Here is a 21251-nt window from a genome sequence, read left to right on the forward strand (position 1 = left end):
CAGTGGATCTATGAGGAGGTTCGCCCCCCCCCCCCTCCCTCATGCCGCGTTGCAGGTGGATATTTCTTCTGATATGATGAATGAAAATTCTCAGCTTTGATTTTTTTTTTAAAAATAAATGAATTAAAGGTACAGGCCAAAAAAAATTGTACAGAAATGACAATGGGAACAAAACCCCAATTAGAAGAAGCATGTTGAGTTACATGCTTTTTTCCAATAATATTTGCAAATTTTGAATCATAATCGTAAAACTTAAGAAGTTGTAGGACCTATTTGGTATTTTACAAAGATAAATTACTAAAATATAAAAAAATACAGGACGAAAATTATATTTAAATGATCTTAAGTATTTGAGTGTTGTATCTGATCAAGTTATTCGGTACGGGTATAAATTCTCAATCTATGTGAACTGATGAACCAAGATGAAGGTTAGAAATCGAGCAAGAATCCTCCCTAATAGTGCAAATTTATACTCAAAAATTTTGAGCATTAGGAAAATGACTGGTGAAATATAATAACTGGAATAGCCAATTTGGCATATAAGCAATAACAAATAATCCAATCTTTAAGACACAAAAAGCGTAATTGATAATTGGCTAAAACTTTAAATATAAAAATGAAAAACTAATAAAATGAAAGTAATCAGTGAGTATAGTTATAGTTAGTATAAAATAAGTATATATTTTTTAGATATAAAAGAATAAAGTTATAATACAATTACCTAAAATATATATATCTATTTGGATAAAGCTTGGTATATATCTTTACACTTAAACAAATTTTAAGTGAAAATAAACTATATAATATAATGTCATAGGGATGGTGATAATTTAGATTATCCAAATTGTGTTTGTTTATTATATATTTAAATTATTAAATAAAGAAAATAAAAATAATTTGTGATGCAAGAGGGAAGATAATATATATATATATATGTATATATTAATGATTGCTATTTATTGGCAGGAAAATTTGATAAGAAGGTGGTAACGAAGAACGCCGAAGAGATCGGCGAAAAGAGTCTCTGTCGAAGGAAATGAATGGATGAGGAGTAAGAGAGAGAGAGGGGAAAGAGGAGTTGAGCAACAGATCTCCCCTTTCTTTTCCACTATAAAAATCCATTCATGCATTGCCAAATACATCAAGCTTTCCAAGCTCTCTTGCCAGAAGAAGACATTCCCTTAGCTTTATCTTCTTCTTGGCAAGGAATAAAACACAAAATACAAAGATAACAGCTTCTTCTGGTTGAGTGGAGTTTGAAAGAAAGGAGAGCAATGGTGTTCAGCACCAGGATGATCTTTGCCGTGTTGTTTCTCTGCGTCTCGGCCACCTGTGTCATTGCAGGTGACCCTACTCTCGAGCACGAATGGAAGGTCACCTATGGTACCATTGCACCTCTTGGCGTCCCACAACAGGGCATTCTTATCAATGGTCAATTCCCTGGACCAGCCATCAATTGTACCTCTAACAACAATATTGTCGTCAATGTCTTCAATCAGCTCGATGAGCCTTTCCTCCTCACTTGGGCGGGTATCCAGCAGAGGAAGAATTCTTGGCAAGATGGCACTCCCGGTGCTATGTGCCCCATCCTCCCTGGAAAGAACTACACCTATCGCTTCCAGGTCAAGGACCAGATCGGAACCTACTTCTACTTCCCTACCACCGCTCTCCACAGGGCCTCTGGTGGTATCGGTATGCTCAAGGTCCACAGCCGACCCCTTATCCCCATCCCCTATGACAATCCCGCCGAGGAGTATCCTGTTCTTCTTGGGGATTGGTACAACAAGGGCCACAAGACCCTAAAGAGCATTCTTGATTCTGGTCGCTCCATCGGCAGGCCTGATGGCATCCAAATTAATGGCCAATCTAGCAAGGTCGGCGACGCCAATGCTAAGCCCCTTTTCACTTTTGAGGCAGGCAAGACTTATAAATTGAGGGTTTGCAACGTCGGTCTCAGGCTCTCCGTCAACTTCAGAGTCCAGGGCCATACCATGAAGGTGGTTGAAGTGGAGGGATCCCACACCGTGCAGAATCTCTATGACTCTTTGGACCTTCATGTTGGGCAATGCATGTCCGTGCTGGTGACAGCTGACCAAACCCCCAAGGACTACTACTTCGTGGCTTCCAGCAGGTTCGCCCAGCATCCTCTCTCAACTGTGGCCGTCATTCGTTATGCTAACGGAAATGGGGCTGCATCACCTGAGCTCCCACCACCACCTCCCGACAGCACCAAGGGCATTGCCTGGTCCATCAGCCAATTCCGCTCCTTCAGGTGGAACCTCACATCCAATGCTGCACGTCCCAACCCACAAGGCTCCTACAAGTACGGCAAGATCAACATCACCCGCACCATCAAGATTGCTAACTCTCGCTCTTCCTCCAATGGCAAGCTCAGATTTGGCATCAACGGTGTGTCACATGTGGACGCCGAGACCCCATTGAAGTTGGCAGAGTACTACGGTGTGGCTGACAAAGTATTCACCTACAATCTGATGAAGGACGAGCCTCAAGAGGGCAACAAAGTGGAAGTGGCTCCCAACGTGGTGAATGGAACATACAGAAACTTTGTGGAGATCATCTTTGAGAACCACGAGAAGACCATCCAAACCTGGCACTTGGATGGATTCTCCTTCTTTGCAGTTGCGATAGAGCCCGGGAGGTGGAGCGCTGAGAAGAGGAAGAACTACAACTTGTTGGATGCAGTGAGCAGGAACACGATTCAGGTGTACCCCAACTCATGGGCAGCAGTGATGACCACATTGGACAATGCGGGTATGTGGAACTTGAGGTCGGAGATGCGCGAGAGAGCGTATTTGGGACAACAATTGTACTTGAGCGTAGTGTCTGAAGCACGCTCACTCAGGGATGAGTACTCATTGCCCGAAACACAAGAGCTCTGTGGCATTGTCAAGTCTCTGCCGAAGCCTGCTCCATACACTTGAAGAAGAAGAAGACGCTATGAGCTGCTTGGTGCTGCTGCTTAGTTAATAATGAAATTATTTATGTTTCTTTTTTAGGTACTACTTTATGTCAATTTTCTTGAATTAATAAATATATTTTATATCAACTGAGTTCCATATATATATTCACTAGCTACCACAATATCAAGTATTAATTATTAACATTAATGACAATTAATTACCTAACAAAGTGAAATTCATCAATTGTATATACATACATATATGTATACAAGAAATTCAAGATAATATAAAATGGGTTGTATATAATGAAAGTATAGTATTTTTTTTAAAAAAATTGTTTGGTGTGATTAAGGAAAGAAAATTTTAAAAAATTTTACTGGTTTGGCCGATTTATTCTTATTATTTGATTTTTGTGGTAGATAACACATAATTGAACTTTGAATTACTGATAATAACATCTTTTAAAATTTAAAGCTTATTCAGTAATATTTGAATTAATTAATAATACATAACTCAGCATATTTCTACGGTATAAGAATGTGGACTAAATAAGCTGTATTTTTTTCCAGCCAAATAACAATAAATTTTGGATATTTTTTAATATATACGATGATTCTAATTTTAAGGGCAAATACTTGTAGATTACCTAAACACTGAAAAGAGGGGTCAATCAATATTAATAAATGAAGGCAACTCTTAATTCTAACATATAGTTAAATAATTAATATATTAATTTAAGGGTTTATTATATTTCAACCCCTCTAAAAATATGAAATTACAAAAAAAATTCAAACTTACACCAACCCCTCCATATATTCACCGTTTACATCTAACATTCTTTTGTAATGATTTGGATAAAAAATGATAACTTTAGTAAAAAAGTTATATAAATTTTTAATTTTTTTATTTAATATTTTCATGTAATAAATTTTATGCTCATAAGAAAAAAAGTGTAATAATATTAACTTAACTGCATATATATATATATATTATAGTTATTCCTTTATAAATATAAAAATATACATTAAAATATTAAAAGGGGCAAAATTAAAATTTTATGTAACTTCTTTTTGTTGACATCAATATTTTTTTTAAACCTAACGAAAGGGTGTAAGTATACTTTTAAGTCTTTTTGGGAGAAACTTTTTGGGACTAAAATTATAAATTTTTGGAAGTTATGGGATGCAATGCGATGAGTTAAAAAATAATAGTACTAAAATTACAAAAGTGCTAACTTGTGTGACGTAGAATTGAATTTTTTGTCATTTTACCTAGTGAAAACAATGTATTTAAAAAAAAAAGTGAAAATAATGTACTAATACACATAAGCGAATGACATGAAAAAAACAAAAAAAAGAAAGAGACATAAAATTGAACAAAATTAATGAATTATCAGTATTTAATTGCCTATCCTTATAGCCCTTAATTAAAATGCTACCTCTCTAACATACAGGGTATAAAATACAATTTAGTCATCTTTTATATGGTTGGGGGCTGATTGGATGCTTCGTCAATAAAAATCCCAACTTAAAACCTTTAATTTCGTGCGCGTCAATAATTTTTGGCAAATTATAAAACTCCCAAAATCCTCTAATTGCTAAAAATTATAATTATAAATTATAATTTGCCACCTCTATATGTTAGAAATCTTAAATTACCCTCTCTCACATCCATGACAGTACAATTTACCCTTGTAAATAATATTCTTTATGTACATGCAATTAATGAATGTAACCTTTACTATTTTTGCAAAAAAATAAGATATCTATTTGAAAGAAAATAGGGACTCAAATTGAAAATAAAAAAAAATGGCTAAAACCTACATAAGAAAATTGCCATTCATGGGAGACAAAATAAAATTTAGGTTTAGTTACACTTTTAGTCTCATTGAATAGGAAATTAAACACTTTTAATTCTTTGTTTTATAAAACTTTTAAAATAGTCTCAAAATTAGAAAAAAACTCGATATATAAAGTCCTATGTTTTATGTGATTTTCGAAATGGTTTGAAAATTGAGAAAATTCGACACATTTAGTTCCATAAATTCTGTAAAGCACATAACTAAGTGTATCGAGTTTTTTCAATACTGTCGCAATCATTTTATAAATGTATCGAAATTTTTTTAATTTTGGGACTGTTTTAAAAACTCCATAAAGGAGAGGACTAAAACTTTTGAACCCACTATTTTACACGACTATAAATGTAATCTTGCCTTAAAACTAGTAGAATTCAAAGTGAAGAATATATTGTTGTAACTGAAACTCAAAGGCCAAATATAGCAGTGAGAATTTAAAGGAAATGAGGGGATGTGGAGGAAGTAAGACAAAAACTGCAAGGAGGAAGTGTCGGGGAATGGAAGGAAGAAAAGAATGTTGGAAGCGAAGAGGAAGCTGAGACGACCGAATGAAGAGGAGGTTTGATGCTGAATTTCCATTATAAAAAAGGAGGATTGATGGTGTGTAAAAGCATCAAAATAAAGAAAAACACTTCTCATTGTTCGGAGTTTGAATAAAGAGAGCAATGGGGTCCAGCAGCAAGATGATCTCTGCCGTGTTGTTTCTCTGCTTCTCCACCTGTGTCATTGCAGGGGACCCTACTCTCGAGTTCGAATGGAAAGTCACATATGGCACCATTGCACCTCTTGGCGTTCCCCAGCAGGGCATTCTTATTAATGGTCAATTCCCTGGCCCCAAGATAAATTGTACCTCTAACAATAACATTGTCGTCAATGTCTTCAACCAACTTGACGAGCCTTTCCTCCTCACTTGGGCGGGTGTCCAACAGAGGAAGAATTCTTGGCAGGATGGCACTCCTGGAGCTATGTGCCCCATCCTCCCTGGAAAAAACTACACCTATCGCTTCCAGGTCAAGGACCAGATTGGAACTTACTTTTACTTCCCTACTACCGGTCTCCACAGGGCCTCTGGAGGTATGGGTATGATCCAGATCCACAGCCGAAATCTTATTCCCATCCCCTTTGACAAACCCGCCGACGAGTATCCTGTTCTTCTTGGGGATTGGTATAACAAGGGCCACAAGTCCTTAAAGAACATTCTCGATTCTGGTCGCTCCATTGGCAGACCTGATGGCATCCAAATTAATGGCCAATCCAGCAAGGTAGGCGACGCCAATGCTAAGCCCCTTTTCACTTTTGAGGCTGGCAAAACTTACAGATTCAGGGTTTGCAACGTCGGTCTCAGGCTCTCCGTCAACTTCAGAATCCAAGCCCATTCCATGACTGTGGTCGAAGTGGAGGGATCCCACACTGTGCAGAATGTGTACGACTCTCTGGACCTTCATGTTGGGCAATGCATGTCCGTGCTGGTCACAGCTGACCAAACGCCCAAGGACTACTACTTCGTGGCATCTAGCAGGTTCGCCCAGCATCCTCTCTCAACTGTGGCCGTCATTCGTTATGCTAACGGAAATGGGCCTGCATCACCGGAGCTCCCACCACCACCTCCACAAAACACCATGGGCATTGCCTGGTCCATCAGCCAGTTCCGCTCCTTCAGGTGGAACCTCACAGCCAGTGCTGCACGTCCCAACCCACAAGGCTCCTACAAGTACGGCAAGATCAACATCACCCGCACCATCAAGCTTGTTAACACTCGGTCTTCGTCCAATGGCAAGCTCAGATTTGGCATCAACGGTGTGTCACATGTGGACACAGAGACGCCATTGAAGTTGGCAGAATACTACGGTGTGGCTGACAAAGTATTCACCTACAATCTGATGAAGGACGAGCCTCAAGAGGGCAACAAAGTGGAAGTGGCTCCCAACGTGGTGAATGGAACATACAGGAACTTTGTGGAGATCATCTTCGAGAACCACGAGAAGACCATCCAAACCTGGCACTTGGATGGATACTCCTTCTTTGCAGTGGCGATAGAGCCCGGGAGGTGGAGCCCTGAGAAGAGGAAGAACTACAACTTATTGGATGCATTGAGCAGGAACACGATTCAGGTGTACCCCAATACATGGGCGGCAGTGATGACCACATTGGACAATGCGGGTATGTGGAACTTGAGGTCGGAGATGAGAGAGAGAGCATATTTGGGACAACAATTCTACTTCAGCGTAGTCTCTGAAGCACGGTCATTGAGGGATGAGTACTCATTGCCTGAAACTCAAGAGCTTTGTGGCATTGTTAAGTCTCTGCCCAAGCCTGCTCCCTACACTTGAAGAAGAAGAAGAAGAGAAGACGCTAGGTGCTTGGTGACGCTGCTTAGTCAATAATTATTTAATTGTTTTTTGTTTTTTGTTTTTGTTAGTTATTTTTTAATTACTACTTAATGTAGGTTGGACTTTTTCCTCGAATCCATAAGTTATTTTATCTTAATCATTAGTCCCTTTATATAATAACAAAGTAAATTTCAGTTACTTCTAATTTTATCCCTTTTTCAATATTTTGGATAAATTATTAAAAGAAATACCACATCAATAGTTTTATACTTGTAAAAAGATAAATATAATATTTATAGTAAAATATTGCAGTTGTAATGCATATTATGTTTGAACTATAGCTATATTGGATAAAAGTAAGCATTGATGAAAAACACTAACTATTTTTTTGTCCTTTTTATTTCTTAAATAACCCATTTGAAAAATCTCCATGGACTTCTTCTAAGTTGATATATTTCTCAGCTTGGCCAACATGCTATCAAAGTAATAGTTGGTTTCCAAATCCTATGCGAGGCCACTGATTCCTCCTTCTTGAATGCCCAATAATACTTCAAGGGCTGCGTTGGTGAAATATTGGAGTAAGTACACCCACAAGGTTTCTTTTTCCACCTATTTTAGTGCGAAGAGGCATAAGGCTAGCTGGTATTGGTGTTTAACCTGCTTTTGTACCTGAAGCAGAGGCAGGAGAGTCCCCAAGGGTTTTGATTACAGTTGCAATGATAATCCTTCTAACAATAGGATTGGTGGATCAACAATAGGGGAAGGAATGTTGTGATCACCGTGAGACAATTTCTTACATCTTTAGCTCAAGAATTTTTACGAATGATGCGTGCTGAGATCTAGTAATATCATAAGAATTAAAGTCTCTTCTTCAAATATAAAGTTACCAGAGGACTAACTTGCAGAATAGGAGTTAATATTTTAATATTTAAGTCAGTAAAGTGTAATGAATAAAATAAATATGGATTTCAAGATAAAATTGAAATTCAATTAGCTGACTATATAAATGTGTGGTGTTGGAAATGTGATGAAAAGTGTTAAAACTCGTGTGAAGAGTGCGAAAAATAGAGGAAATATGAATGGACTTATTACTAAGAGCCTTGGTTGCCTTATTGACTTATTTGGTCTCCTATCCGTAAGAGTAGGTTACAAGAGATTCAAGAATTGATTAGGGTAGGTTGAGATATGCTGAGATAATTTGCAATGTCTTTTTGCGGGAATAATGCTTGTACCCCTTGTAGCTATGTCATTTGGCTTCCATGTTAGCAGAAAGAGATCCTGTGAGATAAGCAATAAATTAACCTAAAATCATTGGATCAATTACTTGTGATCCTTATCCAATTGTGTGTTCGTGTTGGCGTCTTTTAGGATAAGCTGGCATTTGATGTGTATATTATATAGATGTCGTGTTGGATGAGATGGATGGGCACTACGCTTGCTGATACTGGACCTGGACAGTCTGCTATCTCATTAACAGAGCAACAAAGACTGGATTAGTTGGGTTGATGGTCCTTCAACTGATTGATAATGAGTGGGCCAACAAGATTTAGATTCATTGATTTTGAGTAATTAGAGCCTGATTCCATAACATGATTTTGGGCTAGATTTATTCCTTGGGCCTTGAAAAAGAATTGCCTCGTGCATTAAATATAAAAAAATAATACCTAATAGTCAAATAATTTAAAGAATTACATATACTTAGACAAATAGGAAAAAAAAATTTGGTCCTTTAATTTTGTGGTCGATTCATTTTGGTCCACTACTTTACAATTTAATTTACGAAAATATATAAATTTGGTCCGATTTAGAATTTTTACACAATTTTCCGATAGTTTTCGCCGGAGTTTCCACTTAGCCAATTAAACCAATGATGTGGAATTCAGTTGAGGTGATTGAAAAATTTTGTTGCTTACGGAGTTTGAACCCTTGTTAACTAGACTAAAATTTGATCTTGTCACCACTTATGCTACAATCAATTTGTACTCACAAGTTCAACTTAGATTGTTAATAATATTACAATGTATTAAAGTTTTTTAAATAACTAATATGTTATATTATTTTTTTATATATAAAAAAAGTTATACCTAAAAATATTGATAATTAATTATCATATTTTCTTTATTCAAGAATAATATAATTAATATTAATATTTATCTTAACAATGAAATATTAGTAGCAAAAATATATCTATGTATTTAAAAAATTATATATCACTTTTCATATGCTTATATTTGTATATTTTACATAATTAAAGTGAATGCCACATCATCACTTTAATTGTCTAAGTAGAAATTCTGGCTAAAAAAGTGCCGAAAAATTAAAAAAAATATTCAATCACTCAAGTGAATGCCACATCATTACTTTAATTGTCTAAGTGGAAATTCTGGCTAAAACTGCCAAAGAATTAAGTAAAAATCATAAATCAGATCAAATTTACATCTTTTTACAAATTAATGGTAAAAAATTGGTAATTATGATACTTAAAGGACCGATTTTCCCCCCAATCAAATGCTACGATATCAAACCAAATTAAAGAGAATTAAAACCAACATTAAGGGATAAGAATTTTCCTAAAATTGATATGGACTAGCGGGAATTATATATAAAATTATAATTTTAGTTCTATAACTTAAGGGATTGGTATTTTTAATTTTGTATGAATTGATTTTCATAATTTAATCCTTTAATTTTGGCAATTTTAGTTCTTTTGATCAACTTGGCTGAAACTTGCAACTTACTTATAATTTTAGTCTTATAAATAATTTATGTAGGACCAAAAATACAATTTAATTGAGACATGTGCAAATTATATGTAATTTTCTAACCAAATTGGCCGGAAAAGAATGAAAATTTTCCAAAATTTTTAAATTACAGGACTAAATTGCAAAAATTAATTATCAGATAATAAAGAAAAAATACATAGTCAAGAAATTAAGCAAGTATATATACATGGTTTTCAACACTTAGTCATTTTTCACGCTTTGTCCTAATTATTAAATTTGACAATAGAATCTGCAGGCTAACTTATACATCTCAACTTCATTTCTCTGTCACATTCTTTGATATGTCATATCTGGATTTCCATCTCCTTCCATTTATGCAATAAGTTCCTCTTACACATAAAGCTGGCTTGCATTACTAAAAAGGAAAAATGAAAAAAAAAGATTATTCAATATTAATTTAACAAGAAAAAAGAGTTGTAGCCAAATGATTTTACTAAATCCAGTACGTATTTGTTAGAAAAAGAGCAAAACGGTGTTGTTTTCACACAAAAAGGAACTGTCGGGGGATGAGGAGGAAGTGAGAAAAAAGTGGGAAGGAGGAATTGTCGGGGAATGGAAGGCACAGCATCAAAGACGCAAACTGAAACCACCGAATGAAGAGGACGACCCATCATTTTGATACTCAATTTCCAGTATAAAAATCAGCATTGACAATTGTGAAAATCACCCTCAAATAAGAAAAAGTACTTCTCTGGTGTAGCGGAGATTGACTAAGGTAAGAAGAGCAATGGGCTCCAACAGCCAGATCATCTTTGTGGCGTTGTTCCTCTACCTGTCGACCTTCGCTATTGCTGGGGACCCTACTCTTGAGCACGAATGGAAGGTCACGTATGGCACCATTGCACCTCTTGGCGTCCCCCAACAGGGCATTCTTATCAATGGTCAGTTCCCTGGACCAGCCATCAATTGTACCTCTAACAACAATATTGTCGTCAATGTCTTCAATCAGCTCGATGAGCCTTTCCTCCTCACTTGGGCGGGTATCCAGCAGAGGAAGAATTCTTGGCAAGATGGCACTCCCGGTGCTATGTGCCCCATCCTCCCTGGAAAGAACTACACCTATCGCTTCCAGGTCAAGGACCAGATCGGAACCTACTTCTACTTCCCTACCACCGCTCTCCACAGGGCCTCTGGTGGTATCGGTATGCTCAAGGTCCACAGCCGACCCCTTATCCCCATCCCCTATGACAATCCCGCCGAGGAGTATCCTGTTCTTCTTGGGGATTGGTACAACAAGGGCCACAAGACCCTAAAGAGCATTCTTGATTCTGGTCGCTCCATCGGCAGGCCTGATGGCATCCAAATTAATGGCCAATCCAGCAAGGTCGGCGACGCCAATGCTAAGCCCCTTTTCACTTTTGAGGCTGGCAAGACTTATAAATTGAGGGTTTGCAACGTCGGTCTCAGGCTCTCTGTCAACTTCAGAGTCCAGGGCCATACCATGAAGGTGGTCGAAGTGGAGGGATCCCACACCGTGCAGAATCTCTATGACTCTTTGGACCTTCATGTTGGGCAATGCATGTCCGTGCTGGTGACAGCTGACCAAACCCCCAAGGACTACTACTTCGTGGCGTCCAGCAGGTTCGCCCAGCATCCTCTCTCAACTGTGGCCGTCATTCGTTATGCTAACGGAAATGGGGCTGCATCACCTGAGCTCCCACCACCACCTCCCGAGAACACCAAGGGCATTGCCTGGTCCATCAGCCAATTCCGCTCCTTCAGGTGGAACCTCACATCCAATGCTGCACGTCCCAACCCACAAGGCTCCTACAAGTACGGCAAGATCAACATCACCCGCACCATCAAGATTGCTAACTCTCGCTCTTCCTCCAATGGCAAGCTCAGATTTGGCATCAACGGTGTGTCACATGTGGACGCCGAGACCCCATTGAAGTTGGCAGAGTACTACGGTGTGGCTGACAAAGTATTCACCTACAATCTGATGAAGGACGAGCCTCAAGAGGGCAACAAAGTGGAAGTGGCTCCCAACGTGGTGAATGGAACATACAGAAACTTTGTGGAGATCATCTTTGAGAACCACGAGAAGACCATCCAAACCTGGCACTTGGATGGATTCTCCTTCTTTGCAGTTGCGATAGAGCCCGGGAGGTGGAGCGCTGAGAAGAGGAAGAACTACAACTTGTTGGATGCAGTGAGCAGGAACACGATTCAGGTGTACCCCAACTCATGGGCAGCAGTGATGACCACATTGGACAATGCGGGTATGTGGAACTTGAGGTCGGAGATGCGCGAAAGAGCGTATTTGGGACAACAATTGTACTTGAGCGTAGTGTCTGAAGCACGCTCACTCAGGGATGAGTACTCATTGCCCGAAACACAAGAGCTCTGTGGCATTGTCAAGTCTCTGCCGAAGCCTGCTCCATACACTTGAAGAAGAAGAAGACGCTATGAGCTGCTTGGTGCTGCTGCTTAGTTAATAATGAAATTATTTTGTTTCTTTTTGAGTTACTACTTTATGTCAATTTTCTTGAATTAATAAATATATTTTATATCAACCGCCTCACCATACTTAGAATTTATGTTGGCCAAAGCTAAATATCATTTCATATTAAGTTAACAAAAAAATTCTTTCTTCTCCCGAAACTGCGCACGGCAGGGTAAGAGATTATGTTATAAATATCAATGAATTAATATATTTAAATTATTTAATTTGTATATTTAGTAATATAATTTCTGTTATTCAATTTAATATTTAACGAAAAATTTTATAAATTTGACCATTGATAAATTAGTAAATGACTAAATATCTCATTTGTATTAAGAATATTATAGTCTATTTACTAAATTACTTGATTTATTAAATTTAACTATTTTTATAATTAATTTATTCAATTTAATCGAGTTTGTTAACTAAATATTGAATTATATACTAGTATTTAATTAATTATTATAATAGCAAAAAATATATAGAATTTTTTTTAAAATATTAGAAAATTATAGTTAAAAAATATTAGAGATTATTATGTGTATGAGATTTTGAAGATAATTAATTTAGGGATGTTATCAAGAAAGATATCTATAAAGATATATGAGGGGTTTGATGTGTATAAAAATAATATTATAAAAAAAGACGGGATTTGGCACGGTCAGATAAATCGTTCTAAAATTCGTTTCATCTTGAAATGGTCTTTGGACCACATAAGGAACAAATATTGAAATATGACATCTTGTTCAATATTTTTTTGGGTTATAAATTTGGAACGATCAAATTGTTCCAAGATAAGTTTCAACAAAACGATTATTAAATCCGTTTCAAAATAGTAACGGTAAATAGTTGAACTCTGTTTGAAACACTATATTAGAATTAAGAAAGGTCCCAACCCAACCATTGCTATATGTGCTTGTTTCGAAAATGATAGTTTAAAAATATATTCCAAAATGAGGTACAATATGAAAGATTTTGGTCTACTCTTAATCAAATATGTGAAAAATCGTTCCAACTTATGAATTTTATTTAAGAAGCTATGTGCTTTTACAATTGTTCCAAAACCTGGTGCCAATTTGCTTTTGAATTATTTCTTTTGTGTTATTAGATTGTTACAAATGAAATTCAACGTCTATATTTCAACGGTTGGAATGACCGTTTGTAAGACCATCTCAAGTGTCGTCCCTAAAGTTTAAATTAACGACTATACATGTGTTCCTATACCCGACTGTTCAAAATTATTCTATATGAATGTGTTCCTATTTTTCCATTTAATCTCATTATCTTCTTTCATTCTTCTTATTTTCTCTCTATTTCCTCAATTTCGCTTGATTTTTTTTTTAATCTCTCACTATCCTACTAATATTTTTCTACTCTTGTTTGTCTCAAATTTTCATTGATATTGAAAGAATCGGTGTGGCTCGGAAACGCGGCCGAAGCGTGAAATAAAAAAAATTATTTAAAATGGGTTCAAAGGGGTGTTCCCTTTGAAATTTTCGCATTCGATGTTTGTCAAAAGCATGATAATGAACAAATAAAAATGTTAGACAAGTGGTTAGAGGATGAAACAAAAAACATAGAAACAAAAAATAAAACCTTACCTTTTTGTTCTAAAGTTGAGCAACAACATGCATTGTTCCCTTTACGTTCTCCCGTTCTGTTCAGTTTATGATCCAAATTAGAATCCCTCTAATTTGTCCACACCACACTAAGGAAGAGATATAGTTCTTTTTCTATTGCTAGATAGAATAAAAAGCCAGAAGAAAAACAACTCTAAAATAACACTATTGATTAGTGATTTTGGAATATTTTATGTTCTAAATTGAATCAAATTCAATATAGAAAAAAAAGGAGAACATTTTTAGAGAGAAAATGGAGCAAAATTTCGTGGCTACAACTTACTCTCTTTTATTTTTTAAAATAAAGCAATTTACCACTATATCTAAAAAGGTAAATTATTTCATTTTAAAAAATACAGTGGGTTTACTGCTACATTTTAAAAAAATATAGAGAAGTAAATTATTATTTTTTTTATAGGAGAATAATTTACTCACTTGCAATCTCACAGAAGGTGCTTGCATTTTTTCCTTTTTTACCAAACAAAAACACTTCAAATTTTGGGTAAAATACTTTTTTAGTCCCATAAAATAAAAGGAGATTTTTTGATGTACCACAAACAATTGACAGGTATCGGTTTTAGTCCACAAAACTCATGTGCATGGTAGTTTTGGAACTAAAAAAAGACGTTGTTTGGGACTTAAAAGGTATTGTGGTTTGGGGACTAAAAAGTGCTAAAATCATACTTTTTGGAACTAAAAAGACGTGATTTTAAGTTTATTGGACTAAAAGTGTCACACGTCATGGTTATGGTTCCAAAATAAATACTATCCTTGTTTTATGGGACTAAAAATATTTTGCCCTCAAATCTTCTATTCCAATATACATTTTATTTTGTATATACTAATGTAAAAAAAAGAAACCCTTTCATACTCACAAACGATGGTTAATGACACCACCGCACTATTTTTTTTGTGAAGTAAAAAGTATCATTCATGATAAAATAACTAACTTATTCAACTTTTTAAAATTTACATTAATTGATTTTTTTCAATAATATAATGTACTAATATATATATTTTACTTTTATTTATAATATATTTTAAAATATAAAAAGATATTTATTATATACATATAAGAACTACGTATCACAACCACATGCACACATCAATTGTATACTATCCACGCCCAAAATACATATTCAATGGAACAGTTTTACAGAGCACTTGGCCCACATTTGTATAGTGAAAATATCATATGAAGAACAACATTGAAATCAAAGACATTCAGATAAAAGAATTAAAATCAGCATCAAAACAAAATGTCCGAAGCCACAGCAATGTCGTTCAATATTCAAACATTCTCACAGTCAGGAGAGATTTTACGGACCAACATATGATCAATTAGAACATACTATATATAACTGGAGCTCATTTTAAATAATTACAATTAAAATATATTGGTATAATATTCTTCAAACAGTTTAAATTAAATTACCTTTTATAGCAACGGATGAAATCTAGCTATCAGTGTCTTGAAGAAAAAAATATTAGTCTGTTAGATCGAGAAGATTTTGTTACAGACACTTCACATATTCCCGTGTACTACTTGGATTTAAATTGGGTTAAATTACGATTAGTATTCTTGAGATACATTAAATAGTATTTTTTAGTAATTTGAAAAATTATAAATACGTCAATTTTCATATGTTTGTAGTATTTTTAATTTCTATTCTATTATAGGGTACTTTTTTTTTTTTTTACTTTAGTAAATAAATTAAATCCAAATTAAATAATGTCAAAAGTAATTAATGTGAGTTAATAGTTGAGTACATTATTTTACATCATCATCCCTAAAAAAAATAGTATGATTATAAGGTCAATTTAGGCAAATACAAGGAAGAAAGAATTTTGGTTTTAGGGATTGGCTTTTTTATAGAAAAAAAGATATAAATAGATAGATTTTTATATATAGATATAGACTAATCAGGTCTTAGCTTCTTCTTCTTCTTCTTCAAGTGTATGGAGCAGGCTTCGGCAGAGACTTAACGATACCGCAGAGCTCTTGAGTTTCAGGCAGTGAGTACTCATCCCTCAATGAGCGTGCTTCAGAGACTACGCTCAGGTAGAGCTGCTGTCCGAGATATGCTCTCTCGCGCATCTCCGACCTCAAGTTCCACATACCCGCATTGTCCAATGTGGTCATCACCGCCGCCCATGAGTTGGGGTACACCTGAATGGTGTTCCTGCTCAATGCATCCAACAAGTTGTAGTTCTTCCTCTTCTCAGGGCTCCACCTCCCGGGCTCTATCGCGACTGCAAAGAAGGAGAATCCATCCAAGTGCCAGGTTTGGATGGTCTTCTCGTGGTTCTCAAAGATGATCTCCACAAAGTTTCTGTATGTTCCATTCACCACGTTGGGGGCCACTTCCACTTTGTCACCCTCTTGAGGCTCGTCCTTCATCAGATTGTAAGTGAATACTTTGTCAGCCACACCGTAGTATTCTGCCAACTTCAATGGGGTCTCTGCGTCCACATGTGACACACCGTTGATGCCAAATCTGAGCTTGCCATTGGAGGAAGAGCGAGAGTTAGCAATCTTGATGGTGCGGGTGATGTTGATCTTGCCGTACTTGTAGGAGCCTTGTGGGTTGGGACGTGCAGCATTGGATGTGAGGTTCCACCTGAAGGAGCGGAATTGGCTGATGGACCAGGCAATGCCCTTGGTGTTCTCGGGAGGTGGTGGTGGGAGCTCAGGTGATGCAGCCCCATTTCCGTTAACATAACGAATGACGGCCACAGTTGAGAGAGGATGCTGGGCGAACCTGCTGGACGCCACGAAGTAGTAGTCCTTGGGGGTTTGGTCAGCTGTGACCAGCACGGACATGCATTGCCCAACATGAAGGTCCAGAGAGTCGTAGAGATTCTGTACGTTGTGGGATCCCTCCACTTCGACCACCTTCAGGGTATGGCCCTGGACTCTGAAGTTGACGGAGAGCCTGAGACCGACGTTGCAAACCCTCAATTTATAAGTCTTGCCAGCCTCAAAAGTGAAAAGGGGCTTAGCATTGGCGTCGCCGACCTTGCTGGATTGGCCATTAATTTGGATGCCATCAGGCCTGCCGATGGAGCGACCAGAATCAAGAATGCTCTTTAGGGTCTTGTGGCCCTTGTTGTACCAATCCCCAAGAAGAACAGGATACTCCTCGGCGGGATTGTCATAGGGGATGGGGATAAGGGGTCGGCTGTGGACCTTGAGCATACCGATACCACCAGAGGCCCTGTGGAGAGCGGTGGTAGGGAAGTAGAAGTAGGTTCCGATCTGGTCCTTGACCTGGAAGCGATAGGTGTAGTTCTTTCCAGGGAGGATGGGGCACATAGCACCGGGAGTGCCATCCTGCCAAGAATTCTTCCTCTGTTGGATACCCGCCCAAGTGAGGAGGAAAGGCTCGTCGAGCTGATTGAAGACATTAACGACGATGTTGTTGTTAGAGGTACAATTGATGGCTGGTCCAGGGAACTGACCATTGATAAGAATGCCCTGTTGTGGGACGCCAAGAGGTGCAATGGTACCATAAGTGACCTTCCATTCGAACTCGAGAGTAGGGTCCCCTGCAATGACACAGGTGGCCGAGAAGCAGAGAAACAACACGGCAAAGATCATCTTGGTGTAGAACACCATTGCTCTGCAGAATGAGAAGAAGCTGTTTTAGTGTTTTTTCTAGTTTTTTTTCGGGCTTGCCAAGAAGAAGAGGAAGTTATTGAGAATGTCTTCTTCTGGCAAGAGACCTTTTTGTTTTTGTTTGATGTATTTGGGAATGAATGAATAGGCTTTTATAGGGAGAAGGATTGGCATATCTCCCAAGTTGGTTGGCTCATCTCTATACGTTCCTCTCGGCCTGCGCCTGCTTATTTGTTTTTCACATGCAATTCCTCCTTCACCCTTTCCATCTCTTCCTCCTCATCCACTCATTTCCTTGCGATTCTCAACTGCATATCTCTCACCATATTTGGTCTTTGAATTACAGTAAGAAAAATATTAAAAGTCTATAATATATATTAATTCTTTACTTGCTGTGGCAACAAAAATGGCTATGAATAGCTATATTAATGAATATAACTACAAAGCTTCTATTCCTATAGTGACAAGACTACTACCGTATTTTTAGTAGAAAAATTGCTACATAATTTTTGTAGTCATAGCAGTGGAAATTAATTGCTACAAAATTTCTGTCTCCACTACAATAATAGTGGTTACAAATCCCTATTACTATATGTGACACTCCATTCAATATGGATTATGATTTAATAAAATAAGTAATATATCATCATTGCCCAAAGAACTCGAGTGACAAATAATATCCAAATCGACCACCAAGTAGTGTTGGAAACTTAGTGCTATGCAAAACAAAGTGCTACGTACATGAGCGTGAGCATGGGGTGTGATACTATGAATATAGCAATAGAATTCCATAGTTAAGATTATAAAAATTATTAAATATTAACAAAAGATATTAAATTATTAAATTCCATTGTAGATTTTTAATATTTTTCTTACTGTAATTCAAAGACCAAATATGGTGAGAGATATGCAGTTGAGAATCGCAAGGAAATGAGTGGATGAGGAGGAAGAGATGGAAAGGGTGAAGGAGGAATTGCATGTGAAAAACAAATAAGCAGGCCGAGAAGCGAGGAACGTATAGAGATGAGCCAACCAACTTGGGAGATATGCCAATCCTTCTCCCTATAAAAGCCTATTCATTCATTCCCAAATACATCAAACAAAAACAAAAAGGTCTCTTGCCAGAAGAAGACATTCTCAATAACTTCCTCTTCTTCTTGGCAAGCCCAAAAAAAAACAAGAAAAAACACTAAAACAGCTTCTTCTCATTCTGCAGAGCAATGGTGTTCTACACCAAGATGATCTTTGCCGTGTTGTTTCTCTGCTTCTCGGCCACCTGTGTCATTGCAGGGGACCCTACTCTCGAGTTCGAATGGAAGGTCACTTATGGTACCATTGCACCTCTTGGCGTCCCACAACAGGGCATTCTTATCAATGGTCAGTTCCCTGGACCAGCCATCAATTGTACCTCTAACAACAACATCGTCGTTAATGTCTTCAATCAGCTCGACGAGCCTTTCCTCCTCACTTGGGCGGGTATCCAACAGAGGAAGAATTCTTGGCAGGATGGCACTCCCGGTGCTATGTGCCCCATCCTCCCTGGAAAGAACTACACCTATCGCTTCCAGGTCAAGGACCAGATCGGAACCTACTTCTACTTCCCTACCACCGCTCTCCACAGGGCCTCTGGTGGTATCGGTATGCTCAAGGTCCACAGCCGGCCCCTTATCCCCATCCCCTATGACAATCCCGCCGAGGAGTATCCTGTTCTTCTTGGGGATTGGTACAACAAGGGCCACAAGACCCTAAAGAGCATTCTTGATTCTGGTCGCTCCATCGGCAGGCCTGATGGCATCCAAATTAATGGCCAATCCAGCAAGGTCGGCGACGCCAATGCTAAGCCCCTTTTCACTTTCGAGGCTGGCAACACTTATAAATTGAGGGTTTGCAACGTCGGTCTCAGGCTCTCTGTCAACTTCAGAGTCCAGGGCCATACCATGAAGGTGGTCGAAGTGGAGGGATCCCACACCGTGCAGAATCTCTATGACTCTTTGGACCTTCATGTTGGGCAATGCATGTCCGTGCTGGTGACAGCTGACCAAACCCCCAAGGACTACTACTTCGTGGCTTCCAGCAGGTTCGCCCAGCATCCTCACTCAACTGTAGCCGTCATTCGTTATGCTAACGGAAATGGGGCTGCATCACCTGAGCTCCCACCACCACCTCCCGAGAACACCAAGGGCATTGCCTGGTCCATCAGCCAATTCCGCTCCTTCAGGTGGAACCTCACATCCAATGCTGCACGTCCCAACCCACAAGGCTCCTACAAGTACGGCAAGATCAACATCACCCGCACCATCAAGATTGCTAACTCTCGCTCTTCCTCCAATGGCAAGCTCAGATTTGGCATCAACGGTGTGTCACATGTGGACGCAGAGACCCCATTGAAGTTGGCAGAATACTACGGTGTGGCTGACAAAGTATTCACTTACAATCTGATGAAGGACGAGCCTCAAGAGGGTGACAAAGTGGAAGTGGCCCCCAACGTGGTGAATGGAACATACAGAAACTTTGTGGAGATCATCTTTGAGAACCACGAGAAGACCATCCAAACCTGGCACTTGGATGGATTCTCCTTCTTTGCAGTTGCGATAGAGCCCGGGAGGTGGAGCCCTGAGAAGAGGAAGAACTACAACTTGTTGGATGCAGTGAGCAGGAACACGATTCAGGTGTACCCCAACTCATGGGCAGCAGTGATGACCACATTGGACAATGCGGGTATGTGGAACCTGAGGTCGGAGATGCGCGAGAGAGCATATTTGGGGCAGCAGTTCTACCTCAGCGTAGTCTCTGAAGCACGCTCATTGAGGGATGAGTACTCACTGCCTGAAACTCAAGAGCTCTGCGGTATCGTTAAGTCATTGCCGAAGCCTGCTCCATACACTTAAAGAAGAAGAAGCTATGAGCTGCTTGATTAGTTACTTAAAATGTTTTTTTATTTTTTCTTCATTACGTTAAATATTACTAAGTGTAATTTCACTATTTTTTTAATGAATAAATAGATTTATCTTAAATACTTCTGCTTTTAGTCGACTAGTTATATTATCTAATCTTTTGGCTTTCAAATCGAAATTTAACAGAATTACTTATCCTGTTCTCAAACATTTACAAGTTTTTATTGACAATACTCAATATTGTCCAAAGTATAAATTAGTACATGATGATCACAATTTATTACAATTAAATAATTACAATTATAATTTGAGCTATTTTATTATGTATATTAAAAAAAAATTCCTAACAATTTCATTTTTGTGAAAAAAAATTAAAAAAAAAACTCTTCTAGCTAGTTTGTGGTCAAAATATCTTTTTTTCTCTACCTTAAACAATGGCTTTTGAAGTCAAAATCAGCCAAAATCACATCAACCAATAAAAATTAACAGCCATTAACTGCCATGTGTGATTAGTCTGTTTTGTATTTTATGACACCAAAAGTGACACCCGCCACAATTGTTATATCAAAATCGATAATGAACTTTTTTAATGGTACCGAAAAATTATTTTGCCCTTGCTTGAAAACTTGAAGTAATAAAAAGGAATTTTAAAATTTTATAATATTAAAATTCGATTGCTATGAATATGTAGATTTAATAGTTTCATTAGATTATTTTGTAAATGGTATAATAAATAATATATTATCTAAAAAATTCTATAAAAAAAGTTATTTGTGAATTGGTC

The 21251-nt window shown here is 37.6% G+C and overlaps 5 protein-coding genes across 5 annotated transcripts; 4 read left to right on the forward strand and 1 right to left on the reverse strand.

Annotated features, from left to right (window-relative positions):
* LOC105170621 (L-ascorbate oxidase homolog) lies at positions 1145-3020 on the forward strand. The gene has a single exon (XM_011091461.2). The coding sequence runs from the start codon at positions 1275-1277 to the stop codon at positions 2940-2942; it is 1668 nt and encodes a 555-aa protein (XP_011089763.1). The 5' UTR covers positions 1145-1274; the 3' UTR covers positions 2943-3020.
* LOC105170622 (L-ascorbate oxidase homolog) lies at positions 5386-7269 on the forward strand. Its single transcript, XM_011091462.2, has one exon. It carries the CDS (start codon positions 5442-5444, stop codon positions 7104-7106), a length of 1665 nt encoding a protein of 554 aa, XP_011089764.1. The 5' UTR covers positions 5386-5441; the 3' UTR covers positions 7107-7269.
* LOC105170623 (L-ascorbate oxidase homolog) lies at positions 10568-12354 on the forward strand. Its single transcript, XM_011091463.2, has one exon. It carries the CDS (start codon positions 10617-10619, stop codon positions 12279-12281), a length of 1665 nt encoding a protein of 554 aa, XP_011089765.1. The 5' UTR covers positions 10568-10616; the 3' UTR covers positions 12282-12354.
* On the reverse strand, positions 15793-17700 carry LOC105170624 (L-ascorbate oxidase homolog). The gene has a single exon (XM_011091464.2). The coding sequence runs from the start codon at positions 17571-17573 to the stop codon at positions 15906-15908; it is 1668 nt and encodes a 555-aa protein (XP_011089766.1). The 5' UTR covers positions 17574-17700; the 3' UTR covers positions 15793-15905.
* LOC105170625 (L-ascorbate oxidase homolog) lies at positions 18682-20509 on the forward strand. Its single transcript, XM_011091465.2, has one exon. It carries the CDS (start codon positions 18794-18796, stop codon positions 20459-20461), a length of 1668 nt encoding a protein of 555 aa, XP_011089767.1. The 5' UTR covers positions 18682-18793; the 3' UTR covers positions 20462-20509.

The sequence above is a fragment of the Sesamum indicum genome, linkage group LG9 (assembly GCF_000512975.1).
Source record: "Sesamum indicum cultivar Zhongzhi No. 13 linkage group LG9, S_indicum_v1.0, whole genome shotgun sequence".
Lineage (NCBI taxonomy): Eukaryota > Viridiplantae > Streptophyta > Magnoliopsida > Lamiales > Pedaliaceae > Sesamum > Sesamum indicum.